At 37.8% G+C, this 24,076-nt stretch overlaps 1 protein-coding gene across 1 annotated transcript in view; it reads left to right on the top strand.

Annotated features, from left to right (window-relative positions):
• The window catches only part of TTC29 (tetratricopeptide repeat domain 29), a 594,494-nt gene that overhangs the window by 469,747 nt on the left and 100,671 nt on the right, over positions 1-24,076 (top strand). Inside the window, exon 13 of the mRNA XM_039876006.1 lies at positions 2,310-2,495. Coding sequence (XP_039731940.1) covers positions 2,310-2,495 — 186 coding nt within the window. The remainder of the gene's footprint in view (positions 1-2,309; positions 2,496-24,076) is intronic.

Raw genomic sequence — 24,076 nt, forward strand, 5'->3', positions numbered from 1 at the left:
ATATGAATTAACATTTATGTTAAGCAGATTGTTTTATTGCAGGACTTATCAGAACCTTTAACATGTAAATGTACATTGTGAGTTCATTAAAAGAGGAAATTAGCAAGAGAATTTCCCAAATTTATTTTATCATGGAATCGCCTTTTTAGGTAACATAGCGAATACTGATCTAAATAATAAGCCAACAATAAAATTGATTTTCATCTTATAAATATACCTAGTGACAATTCAAGTACATGGTCTACAAGCAGGGATTAAAGGCTGCTTAGAATATATAGGGTGCAGGTCATATATTTGGATTGTACAAAGATTAAAAGCTTGAATATATGCCTTTATACTTAATACTGTGAATAGTACTACATTTTTCCATAGAAAAATAGCTTAGCTAACAAATAGTCTTTAACTATGGAATCTTGATAGCTTATCTAACTCATTCTAAAAACAAACAAACAAAAACCTTTGTTTATTAAATGTTGGAAATATTCTATTAAGGTTTAATTACTGAAAAACAGAAAAATTATTTCGTCATTGCATATATTTTTAAAAGCTCTTTATATCATTTTCTTTAAGTGGAAGATATGAAATATTTTACTTACAGCTTTTGAAAAATAACTCTCATCACTAAATATGACAGGAATATAAAATACTACAAAACAGACTTTAGTCTCTATTCACATTAGGTAGCACCTTCAGAATGGAAAGATAAAACACAGGAGAAGTCAGCTCTGAGATGAGAGTATTTGTGTTTTTTGTTTGTTTGTTTTTGTTTTTTTAAGTAAATAAGTCAGGTTATTCTCTACTTTTCACCTAAGCTGTTGCCTATCATAAATAGCCTTAAAAAGCACAATGGCTCTCCAGAATCCTCAGTTCCTTCGAAAGTAGGGAGACAGTGAAAGAGCTATTATGGGGTCATTTTATAAACTATATGAATATCTAACCAATGTACTGTGTACTAAAAACGAATAATAAAATAAAATTTAAAAAATAGGGAGATAGAAAGATCTATTTTGTATTGCTTTAACTTTTAGGTATAAAACCTATTTTGAGGTAAACCTTAATTTCCTATGGAATTATGAAGCAGTAGTGTATGTAAAGGAATGACTTAGGGTTTAGAAATTTCTTTTGAAATACTGGAGTAACTTAAGTACAGTTCTTGAAAGTTACCCTTTGTTGTAGTCAACCTAGTTTCAATTTTTCTAAGCTTTTAAATTTTAATCTTATTAGAGTGTTAGTGGGCAATAGTAAATATTTTTCATAATTGTAATCTTTTCAGAAATATATGGGTTGACTTCTGATAGTGAACAGTTAGTATCAGTGAATGATAATGAATTATATTTTTTAAAAAGCCTGGAAATGTAATCCAGAGGCTACCACATATTCACAACTATGCTTTCAGCACAAATTCAAAAAAAAAATAAAGATTATGAATTTGTTCATATTCATCAATAGAGTGGAATTTACAGGACTGAAGCACAATTTATTAACACATATACATTTTTGTTCATTTATGATTGATTGCACTGGGGTTCATAAAACTGATTCACAATGAATTAATACACTTTTTTGAGTACAAATAGGTCAGATGCCACTTTGGGTCGGGGGGGAGGATTAATAAACTAACAACTAATAAACTAATAACTGAGTGAGAGGGATGACTATTATTAATGCATTTTCAGCAGAGAAAGATAGTCATAGAAAACAAAAGAATAAAAGTTCACTCTTTCTTAGCATTGCTAACATTTATTGCTAGAAAGTATCTGGAACTTATTCAGTCATCCTGATTGTCATTTCTTATAAGCTTCATCACAGTTTTTTCTTCTGAGTAAAAATACCTTGCTATTTTCATATTTTATCTGCTTTTTCATTTACATTACCTTTTTGCCATAGTTAAGAAACTTTGCTTTCCCTGGAATCTCTAAATACTTTTAAAATCTTCAGTGGGAAAAATATTTGAAGGTACTACATACTCATTTCTTCCAAAAAAAACTGAGCACATGGCTAGTAGATTTTATCCTGTCTTTTGTCTAATATAAAGTTTAGTGTTTCAACCAAGGGTATGTCAATTTCTAAATTGTTCTAAGTTTTGGGAAAACATTTTTTGTTGCTCGTCTCATGTGCACATTCTTTAATTAGCATAACTACCTTAATACATAAAATACATTAATTTTTGCATTTTGATTTTTAAAATAGTTAACCATGCTTCTAAGGAAAAAATAGAAAATAAATGTCTCTGTATTGGTTTGTCATTGAAGAGATGTGTCATGAGACATTTTTCTAATGCAGTTTACGATGTTTTTCCCTCTTTGAAGGATACTTTGAAGATGTCTATAATAACTTATATGCTCTGGCCTGTTACTTCAATAATTCTGAAGACAAGTGGGTAAGGAACCACTTCTACGAACGATGTTTTCAGATTGCTCAACTGATCAAAATTGACGGTGGGAAGAAAGAAGCCGAGGCGCATGGGCACATGGGCCTTCTCTTCGAGGAAGATGGTGAGTGGCCATTTCCCAGGCTACCTGGGCTGGTTTGGATAATCCAGAGTTCAGGCAGCCCGAAAGCACATTGGGGTGGAGAAAAAGAGCTGAGGCTTTTGATTAAAAATGTAAGCTAGTGAGATTAAAAAAGCAAAGGCGTTGAGACTATGGATTCAGCTTCAGTGTCGCTTGCAGACTCACTTCTGCTCAAGAGCTGTCGGCATAGATTCCAGCAACTCAGTCACAGAGAGAAAGCATCTTCCGCCACCTGTCCACACACCTTTCATCTGCATCCAGGCTGCACCGCTTTGGATTGTTTTCCCTTTCCCGGGGCCCCCTTTGTGCATTTCAACTTGATTTCTCGTGTGTGAAAATGGGGAAAAGGAAAGGCACACTTTGTGGTTTTCCTAGTGCCTCATGCCCCTATGTAAAAACCAAAAATTATCTGTATAACTCAGATACCACCCCATCATGATTTTATAATAATATCTGAAGGAAATGTTCCTTTAAAAATAACTTCATAACTAATAATGTTATCTTAAGACAAACCTAAAACAACAACAAAAATCATCAGAACATACCTTGTATGGTAGTTTATTAAAAACAATAATTCGTAAAGATCTATGTACCCCTGTGTTCATGGCAGCACTATTTACATTAGCCAAGATACGGAAGCAACCTAAATGCCTATCAACAGATGATTGGATAAAGAAGTTATGATTCATATATACAATGGACTATTTCCCAAAAAAATGATATCTTACAATTCACAACAACATGGATGGACCTAGAGGTTATACTGAGTGAAATAAGTCAGAGAAAGTTAAATGCCATATGATTCCACTTATATGTGGGATCTAAGGAGCAAAAGAACAAACTAATCAAAAACAGACTCACAGAGAGGACAATCTGGTGCAGGCCAGAGGGGAGGGTTATTGGGGAGCTGGGAGAAAGGGGTGAAGGGTTAAGGAAGTACCAATTAGTAGTAGCTAGATGGTCAGGAGAATGGGGAGCATGGCATAGGGAATGCAGTCAGCAGTAATGTGATGGCTAAGCAGAGGGCCAGGGGAGGGAGAGAGCAATCGGGAATCATTTCATAAACTATATAAATGTCTAACCAATGTACTGTATACTTGAAATTAATAATAAAATAAATTTTTTTTTAAAGTTTGCAAGTAGAAATTTAAGAATCAAAATTACTTATGTGGGTAAATAATATGCAAGGCAACTATGTGTGAAGACAAAAATATTTTATCATAAATGATCTTATTTCTTCCTTCAAAAAGCTGTGTCAATTTTCATAAAAGTTTTGACTTTGGCAAAACAGTTAAATTAGAAAATACTTGGTATTTTGTGGCTAGGACTGCATAGGACTTTGAGAAAGGGGAAAGGGTTTTTTTTTTCTTCTTCAGAAAACCGTACATTGTAATCTACAGCATGGAGGTGCTAGAACATGGCAGACAGATATGGGAATGATGAATATGGGAAAAAGCAGAAAAGTTTAGAAAATTCAAAGTGAGAGATCATACAGATCAGATTCAAGAAAGCATGAAGGGATCAGTAGGGACCAGTGGGAGGCTGGGAAGATGTGTATAATTTAGGCAGGTAAAGAAATAGGAAGATATTCTGTAAGAGAGAACTACATTAACAGATTAGAGGACCTGGTAGGAGAAGCAAACTGTTTAAAGTAGAAAATGTATTTCTGAACAGTGATGAGAACTGAGTACAAAGGCAAAATAGGGGCAGGCTGTCATCATTCAGCATTTGGGCTTAAGCTTGAATATTTCAGGATAAAGAAAGGAATGTGACGTAGTATTAGTCTGGCTGTGATACTCCCTGCGGAAGGAGGAAAAAGAGGAAGTGCGGGATGTTTAGGAAGCTGCTGCACCAACTTAACCCTGAGGGAACCGCCAAAAAGTATTTAAGACAATGAATTCGAGCATGTCCGTTGCAGTATGATTTATAATATCTCAAAATAGGGGATTAGTTAAATATATTAAGCAACAGCATTCTGTGCAGTCAAGAAATTACAAATGAGAGCAAAATTCATTCATCTGTTCATTCAGCAAATATTTGTTTAGAACCTAGTTCCAGGGGATAAAACAGTAAACAAGACAGACGAAATCCTTGCCCTCATGACACTTAAGTTCTACTGGGAAAAACAGGTCTTAAGCACTAATAGTAATATAATATATTAAGTAGTGGGAAGTGCTAGGATTTAAAACAAAGCAGGAAAAAGGGATAGACAGGGGTTGCTACTTTACATAAGGTGTTAGAAGGTGAGACGTGAATGAAGTGTGGGAGTAAGCCTCGTGAGCATCTGGCAGAAAAGGGTCTACAGAGAGGACATTGTAAGCGCAAAGGCCCTGAGCAGGTGCATGCTGAGCTCGCCCAAAGACCAGCAAGGCCAATGTGTCTGGAGCTCAGTGAGTAAGGTGGTCAGTGGAAGGAGAGGAGCGAAAATTAGACCAGGAGGCTCGGGATCACTCTGGGGCTTGTAGGCCAAGGTGAGGACTTGGACTTTTATTCTAAGAACCCCCAAATATGTATTGATTTGAGAAAATGCCCATGATATAGTAAGTAGAAAAATAAGATACAAAATACAATGTAAAATATAATTATATTTGGTATGTACCGTATGCCATGTTTCCGAATGTGGGAATCATAGGTGATTATAAAATTATGCCCTAAAAACATGTTACCTACTATAATTTGAGAAGTTATTCTTTTTAACTTTTAACCTATTGTCAGAAATAGAGTTTTATTTTTTGATTTGTAAAAATGGGATAAGTTCTTGCTTTAGTAAAGTAAAATTGAAAGTAAAATTCTTGCTTAAGCTTTTAAAAATTGCTATTCCTATTTCACAGAGTGGAGCGGGGAAATTTTTTTTAAGCTTTTAAAAATTAACTTCATTTTGAGGATAAGGAAACTAGAGCACAAAGAAGTTAAGATGGTTAGTGGTGGAGGTAGTATTAACTCATGAGCTAGCTTCAGAGTCTGTGCTAGTAGCCACTGCTCTGTGCAAACAAAGAATTGTTTACTTAAATTACTTTTAAGATGAGCTATGAAAATTCTCAATAACTATATACTAAAATATAATTTATTACTTTTTGTTTCTACTGTGGGAATACCCCCCCCAACTAAATAAAATAAAAATGGCTTTTTGGTTTTTTTTTTAATAATTAAAGCCATCAAATTCTATGACCTATAATAACAAATCAAATAATCAGTCAATTATGGTCCCCCAAAAAAGTCACAAAAGGAATAAGAAATAATATTGGAAAATAAAGGCTGAAGAAATCAGGGCAAATTGATGAAAATTTAAGAGTAGCCTCAGTGAGATTTGGATGGCTATTACAGGTATATACTCTGAATTTTTCTAAAAATTTTATTTCTGATTTCTAATATTTGGCATGATTTCCTAAAATTTTTTTATTGTAAAACAACTGCATAACAAAATTTACCATCTTAACTATTTCTAAGTGTACACAATAGTGGTGTTAAGTATATTCACATTGTTGTGCAACCAGTCTCCAGAACTTTTTTATCTTGCAAAATTGAAACTCAGTGCCTGTTAAACAACTCTTGATTTCTTTCTTCTGATTTTTAAAAAATTTCTCAATGTATTTCTCTTGGAGGATTTATTCATTGCTTTCTTTATTCATTCATTCATTTATCCATTTACTTGTTCAACAAATATTGGAGCATCTACTAATCCTGTGATTAGTAGCCATGGCTCCATGGTTGCCCATATCATTTTTGTGGCCGAGAGTGAGGATGAGTTTGAGAAATGTGATTAGGGTGCTGTGAGAGCAAATCCTTGGCTTGCTCAAACTTAGATGTTCCACCATATAGCATAATAAAATGCACCCTTATTCCATAGCAAATAGAATGTTTAGACTATGAAATTAGTTTTGTTAAGTTATGTTGTATTGTTTTGCAACTACTTTTTGTCAGATCTAAATTATTTTTCTATGCCCTTAATCAGTTCACAGGCCCTAAGAATCATGCCTTTATTGCCTGGTGGATAAAATGACTGAGTTGGTATTGATGAAAATTCTAGAGATTGCCTTTGAGTGTTTTAAGTATGTGGCAAAAGTGAAAATTATCTGTGCAGCTTTTGTAATCCAGGGTAGAATATTCATAAGGAGGGTAGACTAGGACTATCAAGAATATGTGGCTAGAGTGGAATAGGGACTCACCTGGCCGTAGGGTTCCTCCTGAGGTGACAATGGTGTAGCTTCCGCATATCTGATCTGATTGGTCTAGACAAGCTAATGGAGGCCCCACAGTAACAGCTAGGCGGCAGCTGTGCTCAGGGGCAGGTGGCAGCATTCTGATTCCAGGGGTGCCCATTCAGGTTAAAGCAGGATACCAGCCGGCAGATGGCAAAAGGCAGGTTGTCAGGGGCCCACCAAGCAGGCTGTAGTCCAGGGCATGGCTCCAGCATCCTCGGGGAACTGTAGAGCAAATGAACATGGGCAGAAGTGATAGTCACAGGGACCGGGCACCTGGGTGCGATCAGGGCCAGTGTTCAGCCCGCTGGCACGTACGAGACCAGCGCCTCACCCAGAGCCTCTGGCCAGAGTCAAGCACAGCAGACAGGTTCTGATCCCCACCGCAGCTAAAGATGGGGCCCCCATGTGCAGCGTGGCCTGGTTTCTATTGATGCCAGGACTGGCAGTCTCATTCTTCAGGTCAGATATCTTGACTGTAGCTGGAGTAGCAGGCGCGGAGTAGTTGCAGACTGACAAACAGTCGTAGCAAATCAGTAGCTGCATCTTCCATCAGAATTGTGACCTCTTTGTAAGGATCTTATCAGTCAAACAGGGAAAAAGGGCAGAAAACATTCACACCACATCTGCGGAGCACTGGAGAAAGCTCTCCGACGCTGGAGTGGTAGATGTGCCCGTTCATTCTAGAGCAGCATGCGGAGGTCCAGCGGGGCCGGATGGCAGACTGTGGGGGAGAGGGAGCTTTTCAGTAGACATGAGCAGGGAAGCACTGCCCTTCCCTGGTGTGCTCTGGCCACGGTAATAGCAGCATGGTGATGTGGCAGAACCTTCGCTTCTGTCCTTTCCCGCCAGGTGAGCATTAGGGGCTGAGTCTAGCACCAGCCCCTTCCCTGGCCTGGGCAAGGGGCTGAGGTCTAAACCGTCCAGCTGCAGCTTCACTGGGGACTGGCACACTTGGGCAGGGTCGGCCACATCAGCATTTATAGTTGAGCAAATACCAGCACCTTTCCCTCTGCCCCTCTCGATGATTTAGAATCTGGGTCCAAACCTTGCTTTTGACCAAATTAATAGACTTAGCACTGAGGACTTGCAGAAGGCCAGTCTCTTTTCTGAAAGGCTAGCCTGGAAGGATCAATCTTGGCTAAGTTAACCCTTAATTTCTCCATTTTGTTGTTGTTGTTGTTGTTTTTCTGTCCTGTCTCTCCTTCCCAATTCCAATGGGCGGCTTGTAAGTATCCTCTCTCACTCTGTTAGCAACCTATTCTATTCAGCTCACATGGGCTTTGAGTCGAGAATTGCCTGTGGGGGAGGAGGAGGAGGATTAGAAATAAATATTGGTGGACAGCCCCAGGATACTGATCACGTTCCCTGAAACGGGCAGGGGAAGACCACTGTAGGAACAGCTAGGGAGGTACACACCACCCAGTTCAGAAAGCCACCACCTGTGACTTTAGCACAGGGATTGAGTAAAGGCCAACTCGGATCTACAGTATTGATCTCAAATTCTCCCAATGACTGGGGAACTTCAGAAGAAAGGCAGAGTGATCCTGGTTAGCTTGCTCAGTTCAGTCTTAGAATTATTGCTGACATGGACACATTCCAAATAGCACATCTCAGAGTGGTTTTCCAGAGGCCAGAAGGCACCAGTAGTAGGGTGAGTGTTGTAAAGACACACAGGAATGACTCCCATTCACAAACTGGCTATCCTGAAGTCGGCCACAACACCACCAGCAGACTCTCTCCATGCCAATGTTGGTCTTTCATCTATTTTCCCAGGACAGAGATTTGATCCTCTATTACTTTAACTGGTTCCCTGACTTGCTTCCAGAAGGCTATGCTATGGGCTTGGATAGACGCCCAGTTTGCTGGGACAACTGCCATGCTAACAAGGTAATTGGTCAGCAGCGCTCACAGCAAGCCTGCTGGAGCAGCACTGCTCTGAGAGAACGCCCAGAAACAGGAGCAGGAGCAGGTGCGCTGGTCTCCCATGGCCCTTTCATTGGATGCTGTATGTTTAGGGAAGTATCGTCCAACTCCTGGTGTGATTGGAGGCCAGACACAATAGCAATATGCCATAGCAGAGCCTTGATACAAGCCTTATCCTGCCAGCTCAGCATCCATGATTTAAGGTAGCACATCCTCTCCCCTGCATGGTCAGCATAGGGGAAGGAGGGAGAGGCGTGGGTGGGGGCTGAGGTCTCTGCCTTTGGCTGCAGCCATGGGTTATAGCAATATAGCAATACAAATGGCAATATTTGTCACTCAGGCCTTCATAGTTTGGCGAGCACCAACCTCTTCCTATCAGGAAAGAGGGACTGGGGGCCAAGCCTTTGTTAAAGGTCAGAACTGACTTCCTTAAAAGCTCTGAGCCTAACTAGTTTCCTTGGAACGTTTTTTAGAATCCATCTTATTTTCTATGAAACCAGCCTACAGGGATCAGATGCTGGTCAAGTTAACCCCTACCTTTTAAATCTTTAAGTTCTGCATAAAGAAGGATATTAACATAAAGAGATTATGGACACAGAAGTCCTGTTCTTTAAGAGCTAGGACAAAGCTAGGGCCATGAGCAAGACTCTAAGCTTCTAAAGGGGCTCTACCCCATGTTTTCAAGAACTGATCAAAGTAGAAGAGAACCAGTAGTTAAAGTAAGAGAGGATCAAACCTCAGTCCTGGAAGAATGCCTACTAGATACTGGACTTGGGCGAGATGCTGTTCCTACAACTGACTCCCAACTCCAGGTGGAAACGGGGTTCTACCAGCTCCACATGGCCTGTAAACGGAGCCGAGGGTGGACTGTCCACTCTGCTTGCCTTTAAATGCCAGGACTAAATAGACTGTTCCTAAGTGAGGGGTACAGGAAGTGCAAGGAAAACAAACATTAATCTCACAGCAGCCTTTCCAGTGACTGAGTCCACTCCACGGAGCCCAAGCCCTGTGTATAAGGGAAATGTTGTTGTCCCTGTTCATTAGTCTGGGCATTAGGCTAGTTGGAGGCACAGCCTTATAGACAAGTTCTTATATTTTCGTGTGAAGGCCTCCTGTAATGGAGCCTCTTAGGACTGGTTTCACATGCAGCCTGATTCTTCCGCCCTATCCCCTGTCTGCCTTGGCCTCGGATTTGCCAAGGGCTTGAGGTCGCAGATGCACTTCACTTATAACCATGTCTGTGATTCCGATTACCTCTTTGCTTGGTGGGGTAAGCCTTCTAGACCCAGCCCACAGTCTCTTGTCGAGTTACATGTGCTGCCCTGCTTTGTTCTGCTTTTCCAGTTTTGGTACTGATAGCTCTTAGTAACCACACTGCTAAGAAAGGATAACTTGTATACATTGCCGGTCCTTTTTGTTTTCTCATTAAGGGGAAATTTCCAATCATATTTATTATGGGTTGAATTGTGGACCCCACAAAGATGTTGAATTCTTAACTTCCAGTACCTGTAAGTGTGATCTTATTAAACAGGGTCTTTGCAGATGGATCAAGATAAGATGAGGTCACTAGGGTGAGCCCTAATCCTAGGGTGTCCTCATAAAAAGAAGGAAATTGGGCACAGAGACAGACACGTACAAAGGGAAGATGATGTGAAGACAGAGAACACCATCTACAAGCCAAGGAACACCTGACATTACCAAAAGCTAGGAAGGGGGCACTGAACAGATTCTCCTCCTTCACAGTCCTCAGAAGGAACCAGCTCAGCTGACCCCTTGATCTCAAACTTCCAGCCTCCAGAAGCGTGAGAGAATGGATTCTGCTATTTAAGCCCCCCAGTTTGTGGTACTTTGTTATGGCAGCCCCCGGAAACTAATACAGTATTCAATACAGTGTCAGTGATTTTCCTTAACTAAAAAAAAGGATGTTATTTCGGAGGGGGGGTGGGAAGGGGAAGGAAATATAATATTGATGGAATGATACGACTTGACAGATGAAAAATCTAATGTTCCTTTCTATCAAACTCTGACTTTATAAAACATTTATAGTGATGTGGTGATAAACTAAATACTACCTAAAATAATATAAGGAGATTTTAAAAAACTCCTTAATATCTCGTATAAACAATCTTTTCCTAGAGTTTTGGCTTTTTCTTTCATTATAAATGTGGATTCATTTGGTGAATATTGTTATCCTTCAGCATTTGGAATGAAGTTTATCATCGTGGTATTTAGTTCTCAAAAAAAAAAAAGTTTAAAATATAGTAATATCTTCAAAGATGCCACATCAAAATTGATAGAAATTTCATGGTAATTTCTTATTTGTCATGGAATAACATTTGCCATTTTATTAGAAAAACAACCTTAATAACTAAAAGAAATGCAAAGGATATATCAGTTTTTAGTGTGGTATTTTATTTTCTCTTTCATTTTATTAAAAATTAATAAAGATGTAAATGCTATTGAGAGGATTTAAAAACCCATCAAATAAACAAATCTCAACTGAGGCGGCCTCTGGAGAAACGCGTTGACGAGGTAGGATGAAGGAAGATGTATTTCGCATTATGTGCCCTTCTGCACTGCTAGAGTCGGTTCCTTGGTGCATGTGTTGTTTTTAATTGAGAGAAAAACTAGCTAATTTAAAAAATTCCATTGACTTAAAAGGAATTGGAAAGGACAGAAGGTTTTTACAGTTGGTAGGAAATAATGATGATGATTAAAGAACTATTTAGATCTAATCACATTATTAATGAAGTAGAAAAGTGGGGGGAAATGTGAATTATTGATGGGTTTTCAGATAGCAAGAGAAGCTGAAGTCTATAGAGGTATTAGAAATATGAGACAAAAGCTTTAAATCAAGATATAAATTGGAAACCTGCAAATTCATACACAGGGGTTCAATTAGTGATAGTTGATAGATGTTGAATGACTGTATTGGTTTAGATACTTAACCTAGCACAGCGTTTGAGCATCAGGATAGCGATAGTCTAACAGAGGTGAAACTGTCAGATTGGACAGTAAACTCAGATTCTCTTTTCACTTCCATTTGCTGCTGGTCAACTGTGTGACTCTAGGTAAGTTATGTGATCGTCGTAGAGCTTTCCTCACTCGTCTCTGAAATGAAGGAGTGCGAGCAGATGGGCTTTGCTCTTGCTTCACTTCCAGCTCTGATTTCTAGGCTGCTTAAATGGCTATTGAAAGATCAGTCCTTAAAAACTCCGTCAACTTCTTTAGTGATGAGATAAAGAAAAATGTCAGTTTATGAAAAGCAGAGATGGGGCCTAAAATTAACCTCTTTGTGCCACTCTTTATTATTTTTTTTAAAAAAAAAAATCAATTGTAGCACTTCAGAGAATCGTTTTGACAACTAAATAAGTAAAATGTGTCTGGTGTTCTCCTTGACACGGGGAACTGTGTAGATGCTGCTGTCTGTTTTCACCGTCCCCTGCGAATCACTTAGAGGCGGCAGGAAGAGTTGCAGTACCATTAAAGCTCAGGATCAGGTTGACAGGCAGCGGTTACAGTGAACCTGCAGTTAAAACTGGAGAAGATCCTCAGGGAGGCCGGCACGGGAGGCCGGCACGGGACACCGGGAGCAAGAGGGATGGGAAGGTCTGCAGTGGTGAACGGCTCAGCTCCTGCAGCTCGGGCTGCTGCTGCTCGTCCTCGTCCTCCGTTCGTATCCCTGTTCATCTCACCTCTCTTCCTCTGACCTCTCGACATTCCAGCTCAGTCCTCTGGTCTTCTGCTCCCCGCACTGATGCCCTCCAAGTTCTCCCTATAAGTCTACATAAGGGATGCAAATCTACCACAAAGCAATCAAAAAAAAATTCTTTATAAACTATTCTTCTTTAGGCTTGTATTTTTGATTTAAAAGGCAAAAACACCTGCTTTATTTTTGTTGAAGATTTTCATATCTTTTTATTCAGAACATTAAGCATATGTGGAGAGGGTAGGCCTTGCTCCATAAATAACTTCCCTGTTGCCTTTCCAAGTGGTAAGATCACTTTTGCATGTGCAGTAGGTTTTTGCAGAGGTACATATTCTCTGGGTTCTAAAAGTTCGAAGGCTTTTCAGCTTGTCCCTATTGTTCCACTTGGATGCTGGGCTCCTGCATACAAATGAGGTAACACTTTGAAGGGCAGCAGCTTGTGTATGGGGAATAGAAGAAGAGAAGAATTGCTCTCTGGTGATTAATTTTTCACAAGTGTTCATGATTCCTAAAAGTTGATGTTCGAGAAGAGATGCTGTAAGGGTGGCACTAAGGGTCAGGACAAACCGCTTTCTATGGAATAACAGGTCGATGTGGATTTAGTAAATTGTGAAATTGTTCTTAATTATTTAAAACTGAGTTGGGAACTTATGCTATTCAATTCTTTTAGATGAACAAATTCTAGAGCCATATTGGATCTTAGAAGTCATCTAGTCCAGACCCCGATTTACTAGGTGAGGAAGCTGAAACGGTAATTATGCGTCTTTGCCACGGCCACATGCTTTGTTAGTAACAGGTGCAAGATGTGGATCCAGAGCTCCGTATTTCTGTCAGCTCACTTTTCCTTTTCTGTGTCACACTCAACACAGATACACACCAACTATATACATGCATGGTTCTCTGAACTGATTCATCGGTAACATTTACACAGACTTCAACAGGGTACATAATGGCAGTCACACATAGGTGCGTTATGTAATACGTGAAGTGATTTATCTCATGTATGAGGTAGGTTATATATTATTCCCCACTTTAGATTTACATAAAATAGGATTCTGAGAGGTTAAATGACAACTAAAGCATGTCAGAGCCAAGACTGGACCCCGTGTCTTCAGGCCTCAGGGTCAGTGTTCTCACTGTCTGACACTGCCTCCCTATACCAAGGTTTGTTTGGAAGAGGCCTCAGAAAGCTGACTTTCTGGGTTTGTTTTTTCTTGATTTATTTTTATTAAAGTTAAAAGACTCTGAAATAAATCTAACCCTGACACGATTATAAATTAAAAATCGTCTTCTTTTCTATGTCCTCTGTCATCTGCCAACTTGCTCAGCCATTTGCCTTCACGGTTCTTTACCCAACCCTACCCAACGTCATGTTCAGTGAGAATCTCATCTCATCAATGGCTACTAGTGACATGACCCCCTCATGACTTAATTTCTACTACTGTTTTAGCCTATCCAGATTATGCATATAAAGGATGGTTCTCTAAGAAAACTAAGTCCGTGACGGCTAATACAGTATCGAGAGCCTTCCAAATTCAGAGAGCAAAATAGAAAATGATCAGCAAACTGAGTAAGTGGGGACAAGCAGGTTCGGGTGCCTTATAATAAGATTTATTGTCATGTGTTTAAATCCACATGTGAATTAGGCCATTCAATAATTGTGGGTGGGAAAACCTAGAACAGGGCAACTAGAAGCAAGGGAAGATTTCAGAGGCATTAAGACTGGTGAGGAGAGCGGGCTGGTGTGTTGGCGAACACGATGGAAAGGAAGGATGACTTCCAGACATGATGGCAGAAGAAACAGCATCTGGTTTCAGATATAGGGCAGGGGGATGGAGAAAGAAAAAATAACTTCATGCAGCATATGTAACAAAGAATTAGTAGCTGTCTTCTATGTGAAATATACATCAATTTGTAAGAAAATGTTAAGATGACTGTAATTTAATGGAAAGAGGATACAAAGAGAAAATTTGCCAAGAGGAACTATGATATGTAATGAATATACAGAAATATAACCAATTTCTCTAAAAATCAACTCAAATAATTGTGAAATAGCATTTAATACTTAATAAAATGCAAAAAAAAAAAAAACCAATTGTGGCTCCTTAAAATAATACTGATGTGTATTGCTGGTGATAATTTAAATCATTTAAATGGTTTTGGAAAGAAATATGGCAATACATTGCAACCATAAAATTTTCCATACACCTTTATCGATTAATTTTACTTCTAGAAATACGGAAAGTAGTTCTAATAAGATAGTTTAGATGAGCAGAAAAATTATATCACTCTTTTTGCAACTGCGTAAAAAATTATACATGGATTATAGAAAAAGAGTAGAATGATACCTGACCATAATTTTTAAGATGTTTTTCCATAGTGTTTCATTCATGCTGATATAATATTTTGGCCCTTAAAATAAGTAAAATGAATATGGCATTATACTTTTGCTAAATATCACTTTTCTGTTTTACTTAATTATATATTTTTAAATTCTTTTGTAATTTGACTCTGTGTTAGGGCAACTTCTCATCAGGGTTTGCCTGGGACTAGGGGAGTTCCCAGGACTTGAGAATTTTGGTGTTTAAACCAGAAAAGTCCCGTGCAAACCTGGATAAATTGGTCACCCTAAATCTAGTGAACCTTAAAATTTTCTTTTGTCTTTCTAAACCTAGTATTTTATTCATGCAACAAACAATGATGAGACAATAACTTCTTTATTATTTGCTGTTAATAGATCTTGACAAGCATAGTTTGTTTATTTTTAGTTTTACATGACTCTTATTTTCTATTTAAATTGCTATCATTTTTTAAAATTTGTAACAATGAAGCCTGCATTACATCCAGAATGTTTCAAGAGAAAATAGCTCTTGAACCGACAAAAGGCATCTCATTCAATGTTTATCCTTGAAAATGGATTCATTGGTGGGCACTGCGGATATTTCGAGGATGAAAAAACAAACCAACAGAAACAACGCCAACAAAACCTCCTAGTGGTTGTGGCTGCATCACGACCAAAACTCTCTGTAGGCTTTCTTGCCGAGGTGTCTAAGTCCCAGGATCCTTTCCTCTGGTACAAGCGCACAAGTTCATTGAGAACATTTTTCCCTCTTAATAGTTAAAAATATTCTATTTGTTTCTTCCCCCAACTTTTAAACTGTTTCTAAATGTACATCTTAAAAGTCCCATTGAAGGAAACTTTTCCAAAAAGATTCTCTGGAAAAGCAAGCACATTATTACATTCAGGTTTCCTAGTGACAGTATGAAATAAAGTCAATCCAAAAGGAACCTCGATTGCTGTAACATACCCAACCGTCTCTAAGGCTGCCAGGCTAACCACAGGCCTGTTGAAAGCATCTCCCCTTAATCTCTGCCTGATTGCAAGGCTTACTTCTAGCACTTCATTTTCAGAGTAAATTCCAAGAATGGTATAAGAAAGTGGTCACTAGTATATATCTTCTAAGATGCATTTGTCTAGATCAGTACTAGAAACATTACTTTATATTTGAATAAAAGCGAATTTAATAAAAAGGTTTTTTTTTCAAAAGTTAAGTGAATTAGCATTGCTTTTTCTGTATAAATTAATTGTCACTTTTCGAGGCATGTCAGTTTATTCTCCATCTGCTATGTGTACATGTTCATAAAACCTTATAGTATTTAATCAAGAGATCCTTTTAAAGTATTGATAGCCATGAGAAAATTATTCCGTGTTTGATCCGTGTTAAAGAATCAAAGTCCAGATCTTCGAATGGAACTTAGAATAAAAATGTAATTAGGTTACATCCCTAAAGTCTGATATATCTTTAAACAAGACTGCAAATGAAACTTTATTAGAGCTTCAAATGAATTATTTCATTGCCTTTTTTTAAAATTCAATTTCTTCCCCTTCTCTTTCATGTCTGTGTTACTGACATAGCTGCATGTATTTTACCTGTCTTTTTCAGGGTGTTTTAATTATTTACTGCTTAGTGAACAGTGTGGAGAGGAAGCCTCATTCAGAGGTGCCTGCTTTGCAGCAGGACGTTTTTTGTGTTTTTTTGTTTTATTGGTTTTTTTTTTGCAAAGCTTTGCAAGGAGGTCTTGAATAGCTGGGCTGAGCGTATGGGTTTTGCCTCACCAAATAAACTTCTCTGGAGGCAGTGTTTCCTCTGATGGTCTGAGAGGAGGCACTGCCACAGAAATCTCTCTTCAATGGTACCACTGACCAAGAGTGAAGAGTGTTGGATGAAGTATACCATTTCTAACTAGTGCCTCAAATGGCTCTTAATTTGAATAAGTGACACTGTTTTGCAATATTTTTAGGTTTTAAAGCATTCCATGTAACAGGCCCATCCAGATTTGCTCCAAACCTGGAAAACCTGGAAAAATAATAGATAACATGGCATGAAAAGTTACTGAATGTGACACTCTGTATAGTGTCAACACAGTTGTTTTAACGCCCCTTCTGACCACACCCCGAAGTTGGTATTGTTATCTTTGTAACAGAACCCTTCGAGAAAGGATATGAATGGTCTCATTATATCATGATGTTGAGGTTCAAACCTTGGTCTCTACCTTTAAGTCAAACATGGGACACAGTTTCTAAAAAAGGGTCACGTGAAGGAAGTAAATCCTCATAGTCTTGGGCATCAGTACGTGAGTTTGGGCAATAGAACCCTTGAGGTTCATTTTCCTCATCTCTAAAATGTAGATACTAACAAATATAGTAGCTACTATCATGCTTGACACATGATAGGTGCTCAACTAATGTTATTTTCTCCCTCCACACTTGTCAGTTTTTTGTAATATCCAAAACAGTACCTACTTATTGTCAATCAAAACCGTGATATACAGGAAAAAAGTTAACACTCTCTTCACTCACCTCCATCTTCCATAAGTTCATCAATACTGATAAGTTCAAAATGTTCTCCTACACCTTTCTCTTTGCTCATGTAAACATATACACATAATCAGAACGTTAAAATCATGAGCACTATGTAATTCAAGTAAGAATTACATTATTGATTAAGTCCAGAGCAATATAATTTATTAGTTGATCTAATGTCAATATTAACTTGATTTCTCCTCAGACTTTTATGCTTGTCAACACTTTGTACTTAGTATTTTAAGATGAGGTAGAAACCATTAAAGTAAAACAATATGAGGAAAATAGTGAACTCTATTAGCTCTACAAGGTTTATAATGGCTAGTATTAATTTCCTATTGTTTATACATTAAACAAATGTTTTACATTTTTAAAAATTGAATAATTTCAATACTTCTAATTATGAACATTTAAGAGCAAAGCTGCCTAATGCTTAATCCTTAGAGATTATAGAACTCAGATAGAAACGAACCGTCTGGGGTTTATTGTAACATAGAGCAGTCAAGCTCGTATACCGTTTCCATCACTGACCACAATTCAGCTATCTAAAATCACAAACAACAACAATTAATAACAGTTCCTCTAGACTATTTTAGAGATCCAGGCAAATCTTCTGGATTTCAAAAACTAACCTACTAGCATTGCCCACATCAGTGGTAAAAGCGTTGCTGAGTTTCTCTCATGCTGGGTTTCTTTCACACTCGTCTTCCTGGGACCCTTTACGTTGTCCGCCTCGGTGACCCCTACTCATTAGCAGGGGTCTGCTAGTATTCCTACAGTGTCAATCTGAAATCTTTGCTTAAAATGATAATGAGAGGATTTCATTGTTTAAATAGCCTCTTCAATTTCTTCTGAGTATCCCAAAGTAGCTACAAAAGTTAAGGGCACATTCTCTTCCCAGTTTATTAGGGATGCTGTTGAGATACAGAACAAAATCTTTGTTTTCCAGCGATCCCTTTTGCAGTGGTGTGCAGTGGGTCTGACAAGAGGGAAGCCTTGAAAATGATAGTTTCCACTGGGAAGTGTGACAGGCCCTTAACTATTTCTGCACGTATAATGCCATTATAATTATCACAATTGAATGTAAAAACCTAAAGATAATATAAATTGTTCATGCAGTTAAACTGAAATGGAAAGCAATCTCTTTCATTTTTACAAAAGGGCGATAACATTTTTCTCTTTTTGCCACTGTTCAATATTGCTTCTAGCAGATTTTATGTCTATATTGTACAAACTAGTAACTTAATACCAAAGATATCCAGTAACTCCAGATTAAAATGTAATAGACATAAAGCTTTATTGTTCCTTTAGGTTGTTGTTTTAAACTAAAGTAGAATATTTTCCTAAATTTCTGAACAAATGTACACGATTTAGAACTAAATATGCTTAAGACTTATACCAGTGCTGCCAAAGAAGTAAATAGGCCTATGGATCTGTCAAATTATCTTCATGCAATTATGTCTGTGGCATTATTTTTACTGGAAAATGTACAAGTTGATAGAAAAGGAAATAATTAGCTACTTTCAGAACTGCCGATGCATGGAGCTAAAGCAGACCAGTCTGTGTGTCTTAGAGATTGTGACATTTGAAATTACCTGAACAATACCAGGAGCCATCTTTGGATATAATTACCACCTTGCCTAATGAATGTCAGGGCTAGACAGAGTCACACTTTATTTATGAAATATTATTTTATTAAAACTTGCTTTTGCCCTTCTTATATTGCAAACTTCAGATTTCTGTGCTGTTTTCTTAAGTGGAGCAACTTCTTTATTTTTTTCTTTTTCTTTTCCCTCCCCCTTCAAGTAATCAATGCACTGCTGAATGAGTTCATTTTAATGCACTCAATCATGCCGCTAATGTTCGTAGCTTACGGGCGCAAGCATCAGTAATGCAGGAATGTTATATGGCTTTAGTTTGGGCCATTTCATAAAATATTCATGGAATCAAAAATGTGCATCAAAATAGCGGCTGGGAGAATTACATTTATGTTCCTGCTTTTATGGCAGCTTCACATTTAAACCCATTTGTGTTAATATCTAGTCAATCTTCCTACTTTAAAAAAAAAAAACTAAAATGGGAGAGATCATATACATTCTCCTTTGCTTAATATTTGTTCTAGACATCTGCTGTGATACAACAAATATCTATAAACTTTCAGAGATGTCGTGCAGGGAAGAGGGGCAAGCAACAATTTGGATAATACCCAAATATATAAAATCTTATTTTCTCTACATAATGTTTGTTTTAACATCCTACCAAGCAATTTTGCAGTTTACAACATTGTTTGGGTTTTGTTTATATTTTTAAATAAATGGATGAATTTCTTGTTTGTGTGGGCTTTAGGTAAAATGAAACTCTTCTCTAGTAGTTTTATTTTAAAAGAGTACTTTCCTTTATATGAAAAACTGTAAATAGATGCCGACCTTTTTATTGTTTACGTAGATATCATATAATTGTTTGGAAAAAAAAACCAAACAAACCTGAGGCTTAGACTACTTCTTCCCTACCTAGGATCTCTTGTTTTACACAGCTGTTCACAGTGTGTCTCCTCAAGTGTGCTTTCGGATACTACCTCATATTAGTGAGATGAATCGATTACTTACGGTATCGGTGGAAGGCCATCTCCAGTCCCTCCAACAAAACATTCTGGCTCCATTTTCTTCCCTGAGTCTCTTGAAATATTAGCGGACTCTCTGGATTTTTGCTGAGCATAGAACCATACATTCCAGGCACCTAGCTGAGCAACAGCTAGTATGTCTTCCTTATGGCGGTTACTCTTGTGATCCTTGTTGCTTATAGTGATGATGAAGATTTGGTGGTAATTCCTGATGCAACACGGTGGAGCTCATATTCCCTCAGGGGACCTTTACCATCTATGAATATTCTCGAGGGCTTCTCTTTTCTGTATTGCTTTCAGTTAACTTTTATTTTTGTGATATTTCGGTGTAATCATTCTTCTCTCTGCCCTTTTCCTCAATGGGAAATAATGTTTGCATTTTATAATTCCAGAAAAGGACAGTTATCTGTACACTTGTCCTTCAATGAGACTGATGGCGGAATCGGGAGATCTTACCCGGTTCTGATATATTATCTTGTATTTGATTACAAAAGGTAGACTGTAGATGAACACTGTGAGCCAAATTGGAAAATCTGGTTCATGATCTTCATTTATGTTTATATTTAGCTTTGTTAAACTTATCATTATACTGATAACCTATTATGATATATTAAATTAAATTTAAAAACAGAATGTATTATATCTTAATAAATATCTAGTCTCAATATCAGATTCTTTACTCAGAAAGTAATAAAATTTTTGAAATCCTATTCACAGTTGGATGGAAATATAAATTGGATTGAAATCATATCATTGTTAATCATGCTGAAAGAGAAATAATTGCATATTTAAATTACTATGCTCTCTTTATAGTACAGACATATTGTTTAATATTTTTAAATAAAATATTATACAATTTTATAATATGAACCTTCAAATTCTGACCAGCCTTCAGAAATTGTAGCCAAGGTGTTTGTGTATTTATGGTCATTTGTATCAAATCCTCACTGGCTTATTTATGAACCTGTTTGCTTTCAAATAACTTCAAAAATGAATCCCTGCATCTGAGAAGGACTGGAAAACTCTCGTTCTTCTGTGCAGGCACCTTGGTCAAACATAGCACTGATCAGAGTCCCCAGTGACCTCATCTGTGACACAGTGGTTAAGAAAGGGGAAGTGGAACCGTAAATAGCTAGATTTGGCCACAGATGACTAAGTCTGAGGCACCCGAGGAATTCCAGGTGGCCCCACAGATGTCACAGAAGTAGAAAATTTAGATGTCTGTTGCACAGCTGATTGTACGTAAGACTCCTTCCGAAAGACCATCAGAAGCACATCAGGGTTAGTATCTGTGCTTTAGAGTTAGAGGTTACCTGGATTGCCTGAGCAGAGTCACAGAGTTATGGAACTAGAAGAGATTAGAAATCACGTAATTTAAGCATTAGTTTTACTTTGAGAGATTTTTGTCTAGAGAACGTAACTTACTTTACTTAAAATTCCTGACTCTTGGTTTGTTGACTAGGACCTGATATGGTAGAACAAAGCTGTATGATTTAAATAAAAAAGGATCCTGTGTTTAAATTCTAAGCACCACTTTTTACTATTTGAGTCATTTAACCCTTGAGAGCCTCAACTTCCTCTGTAGTGTAAAAGTACTATTTACTTCACCAGTTTTTAAAAGGTTAAATAAGATATATATATGGAAAAGCTTCCCATTTTGACTAGCACCCAATGAAGAATAGTTTCCTGTCAGCTTCCACCTGAGCATCTTGGACCACGACCCTTCTTCATGGGAGAGCACACCTAGAACCTTTGGAGAGTTGAACGTTGGCCAATAACCATGAGCTAAGCAGCATACTGATACTAAGCCAAAGCCCTAGCAAATATCAAAAACAACTAAAAAACTATATCCCAATAGTTCCAAGGCCACTTTCTGTAGTAACCAACTGACACCAGTGTCCCAAGAACCTCCCTATGTCATTCCTGCTTAGCCTGTCCAGTATGGCCAATGGCATAGTAGCATAGAGGGAAATCTGGCTTATATGCGATACTAAGACACATCTCCACCCTTTCTTCACTCTTCTCCACCTTCACCCATTTCTTCCACCTGTCCTTACCTTTCCCTCCTCCAGCCTCCCCTTTCTGCCCTCATGTAAATCGAATCTTGGACATGGCTGTCAATTCTTATGTTTAATTTACCTCATTGAGCCTCATTTGCATCTCACTGTGGTGAGGTGGATTACCCAGAGCCCCCTCCCCTGGCTTTCCTCCTGGAATCCCTAGTGAATCTGTTGTTTCGTAACATGCCTTCGGACCCTCTTCCATCTGGCTACCGTGTGACCACCAATGTCTTTCTTAGTCTCTTTGTGTTTCCAGTTTTTTCTGGGCCCAACTGGTATACTCACAGTTCTTCATAACCACCCTTTCCTATTCACATGGTCAAAGAGAAATATATATCTGTACTTTATGAATAGACGGATGCTGGACAGAAAAAAAAGAACTCTGGTATACATCTTTCTAGGGATACAGAGCTATACTGTATAGGCAGAAATATAGTTGACAGAGGAAACACAACACACATATATGTCAACACTCCATTCGAGTTTTTTAAAAAATGAGGGTCATGGGTATTTGGAGAAAGGTGTTTCTGATGAGAGGTGCTACAGGAGAGAGATGACAAACTATGCTTGCTTTTGTGGGAGGTAAAGAAAAATTGTCAGTTAAATGTAAAGATAGATTAGAGCAGTGAACTTCAACCTTGAATATTTGTATAAAAATGAAAAAGGATTGGCATCATTTGTAAAATGGCTTCTCTTGTATATTTTTTATTGCAAAATGAACATATTTTGATGATAGAAACACTAGAAAATGACAATAATCAGAAGAAAAAGCAGAAAAGAAACCATCTATCACCCATATAACACTGATAATGCTTTGTAAATGTGTTCTGATGTTTTCCAATATTTTCCCTTATCAAAAACACCAGTCTATATTTATGGTTTTGTAGTATTTTATCATGTGAAAATTTCGTAACACAAGTTTATAAACATCTCTGGAGTACACATTCCATTCTCTGTATGTGTCTTTGCTGATATTCCCTCTTTCTGCATCGTGTGTAGCATGTCTTCACTGAAGTTTATACAGATTATTTGCTGATTATCCACTTCTGTTGTGTTTCTACGTGAATAGTATTCTTCTTTATGTATGTATTCTTTAATACTTTAATACTAATGTTGATAACAAATTCAGTGCAAAAATGGGGAATTATATACAGTAGTCATGGCAGTGTCTGTACTATCCTGTAATATCCAACCTGTAATATCCAATGAATCTCATTCGAGGCACTGTATTGAGCCCGATATGACCTGCATAGGTTAATGTAATCAGTCACGATAATATTGTTATAAGGACTTAGTTATGTTTTATTGTGTTTGTTGAGCACTTAATCTGCATGAGGTATTGAACATGTGTTAAGTTATTTCTCACAATAACACCTTTAATAGTTACACTATTATCCTATTTTGCAGAAGCATTAAACTCAACCACAGAACTTAATTAATTAGCCTAAGCCTAAACAACAGAAAGGGTAAAGGCTATTGGCTTGGAGCCTACACTCCCTCCTAGCCACTGCTGCCAAAAGGCCTAGATAGATAGAAGTGCTTTTCCAGTTCATTCCAACTCGGCAACTCCAATACTACAGAAAAGTATTTGCATTACAGGATACTTCGAGCCCATCTACAAGGCAATTCACAAGTAAAATACAACTTATGGCATGGAGCTGCAAACTGCGCTTCTGGAAATTGGCTTGCTCATATGTCAAGAAATGAAATGACGTAAAACTAAGTTAGACTTCGACTTTAAGAAGATATGTTTTGGACTATATTATAAAATATGATCCAGAAAGGCAGTTACCTTTTAATTACTCAAAACTAAACAAAGTATACAAACCTCTGCTTAGAAAATTCGATCAGACTTTGACTAGTTGTTTAAAGATCCATAATATATGAATTTGAAATGTATTACTGACGCATCTTTCCCAGGATACCCCAAATCTTCTTTTTTGTTAAATTTATTGGGGTGACATTGGTTAATAAAATTATATAGTTTCAAATGTACAATTCAATAACACATCATCTGTGTATTGCGTTTTGTGTTCACCACCCGAAGTCAGATCTTCTGCCGCCACCCAATTCTTACCGAGTGGAGAACGCTGTCTGTTGGGAAAGCCGTGTGGTCTGGTGGGCAGCGTGGGCCCTGGAGTCGGACCGCCCGGCTCTGCCAACCCTCAGATGGGCAATCGCAGGC

Source organism: Pteropus medius, unplaced genomic scaffold (genome assembly GCF_902729225.1).
Source record: "Pteropus medius unplaced genomic scaffold, Ma_sr-lr_union100, whole genome shotgun sequence".
Lineage (NCBI taxonomy): Eukaryota > Metazoa > Chordata > Mammalia > Chiroptera > Pteropodidae > Pteropus > Pteropus medius.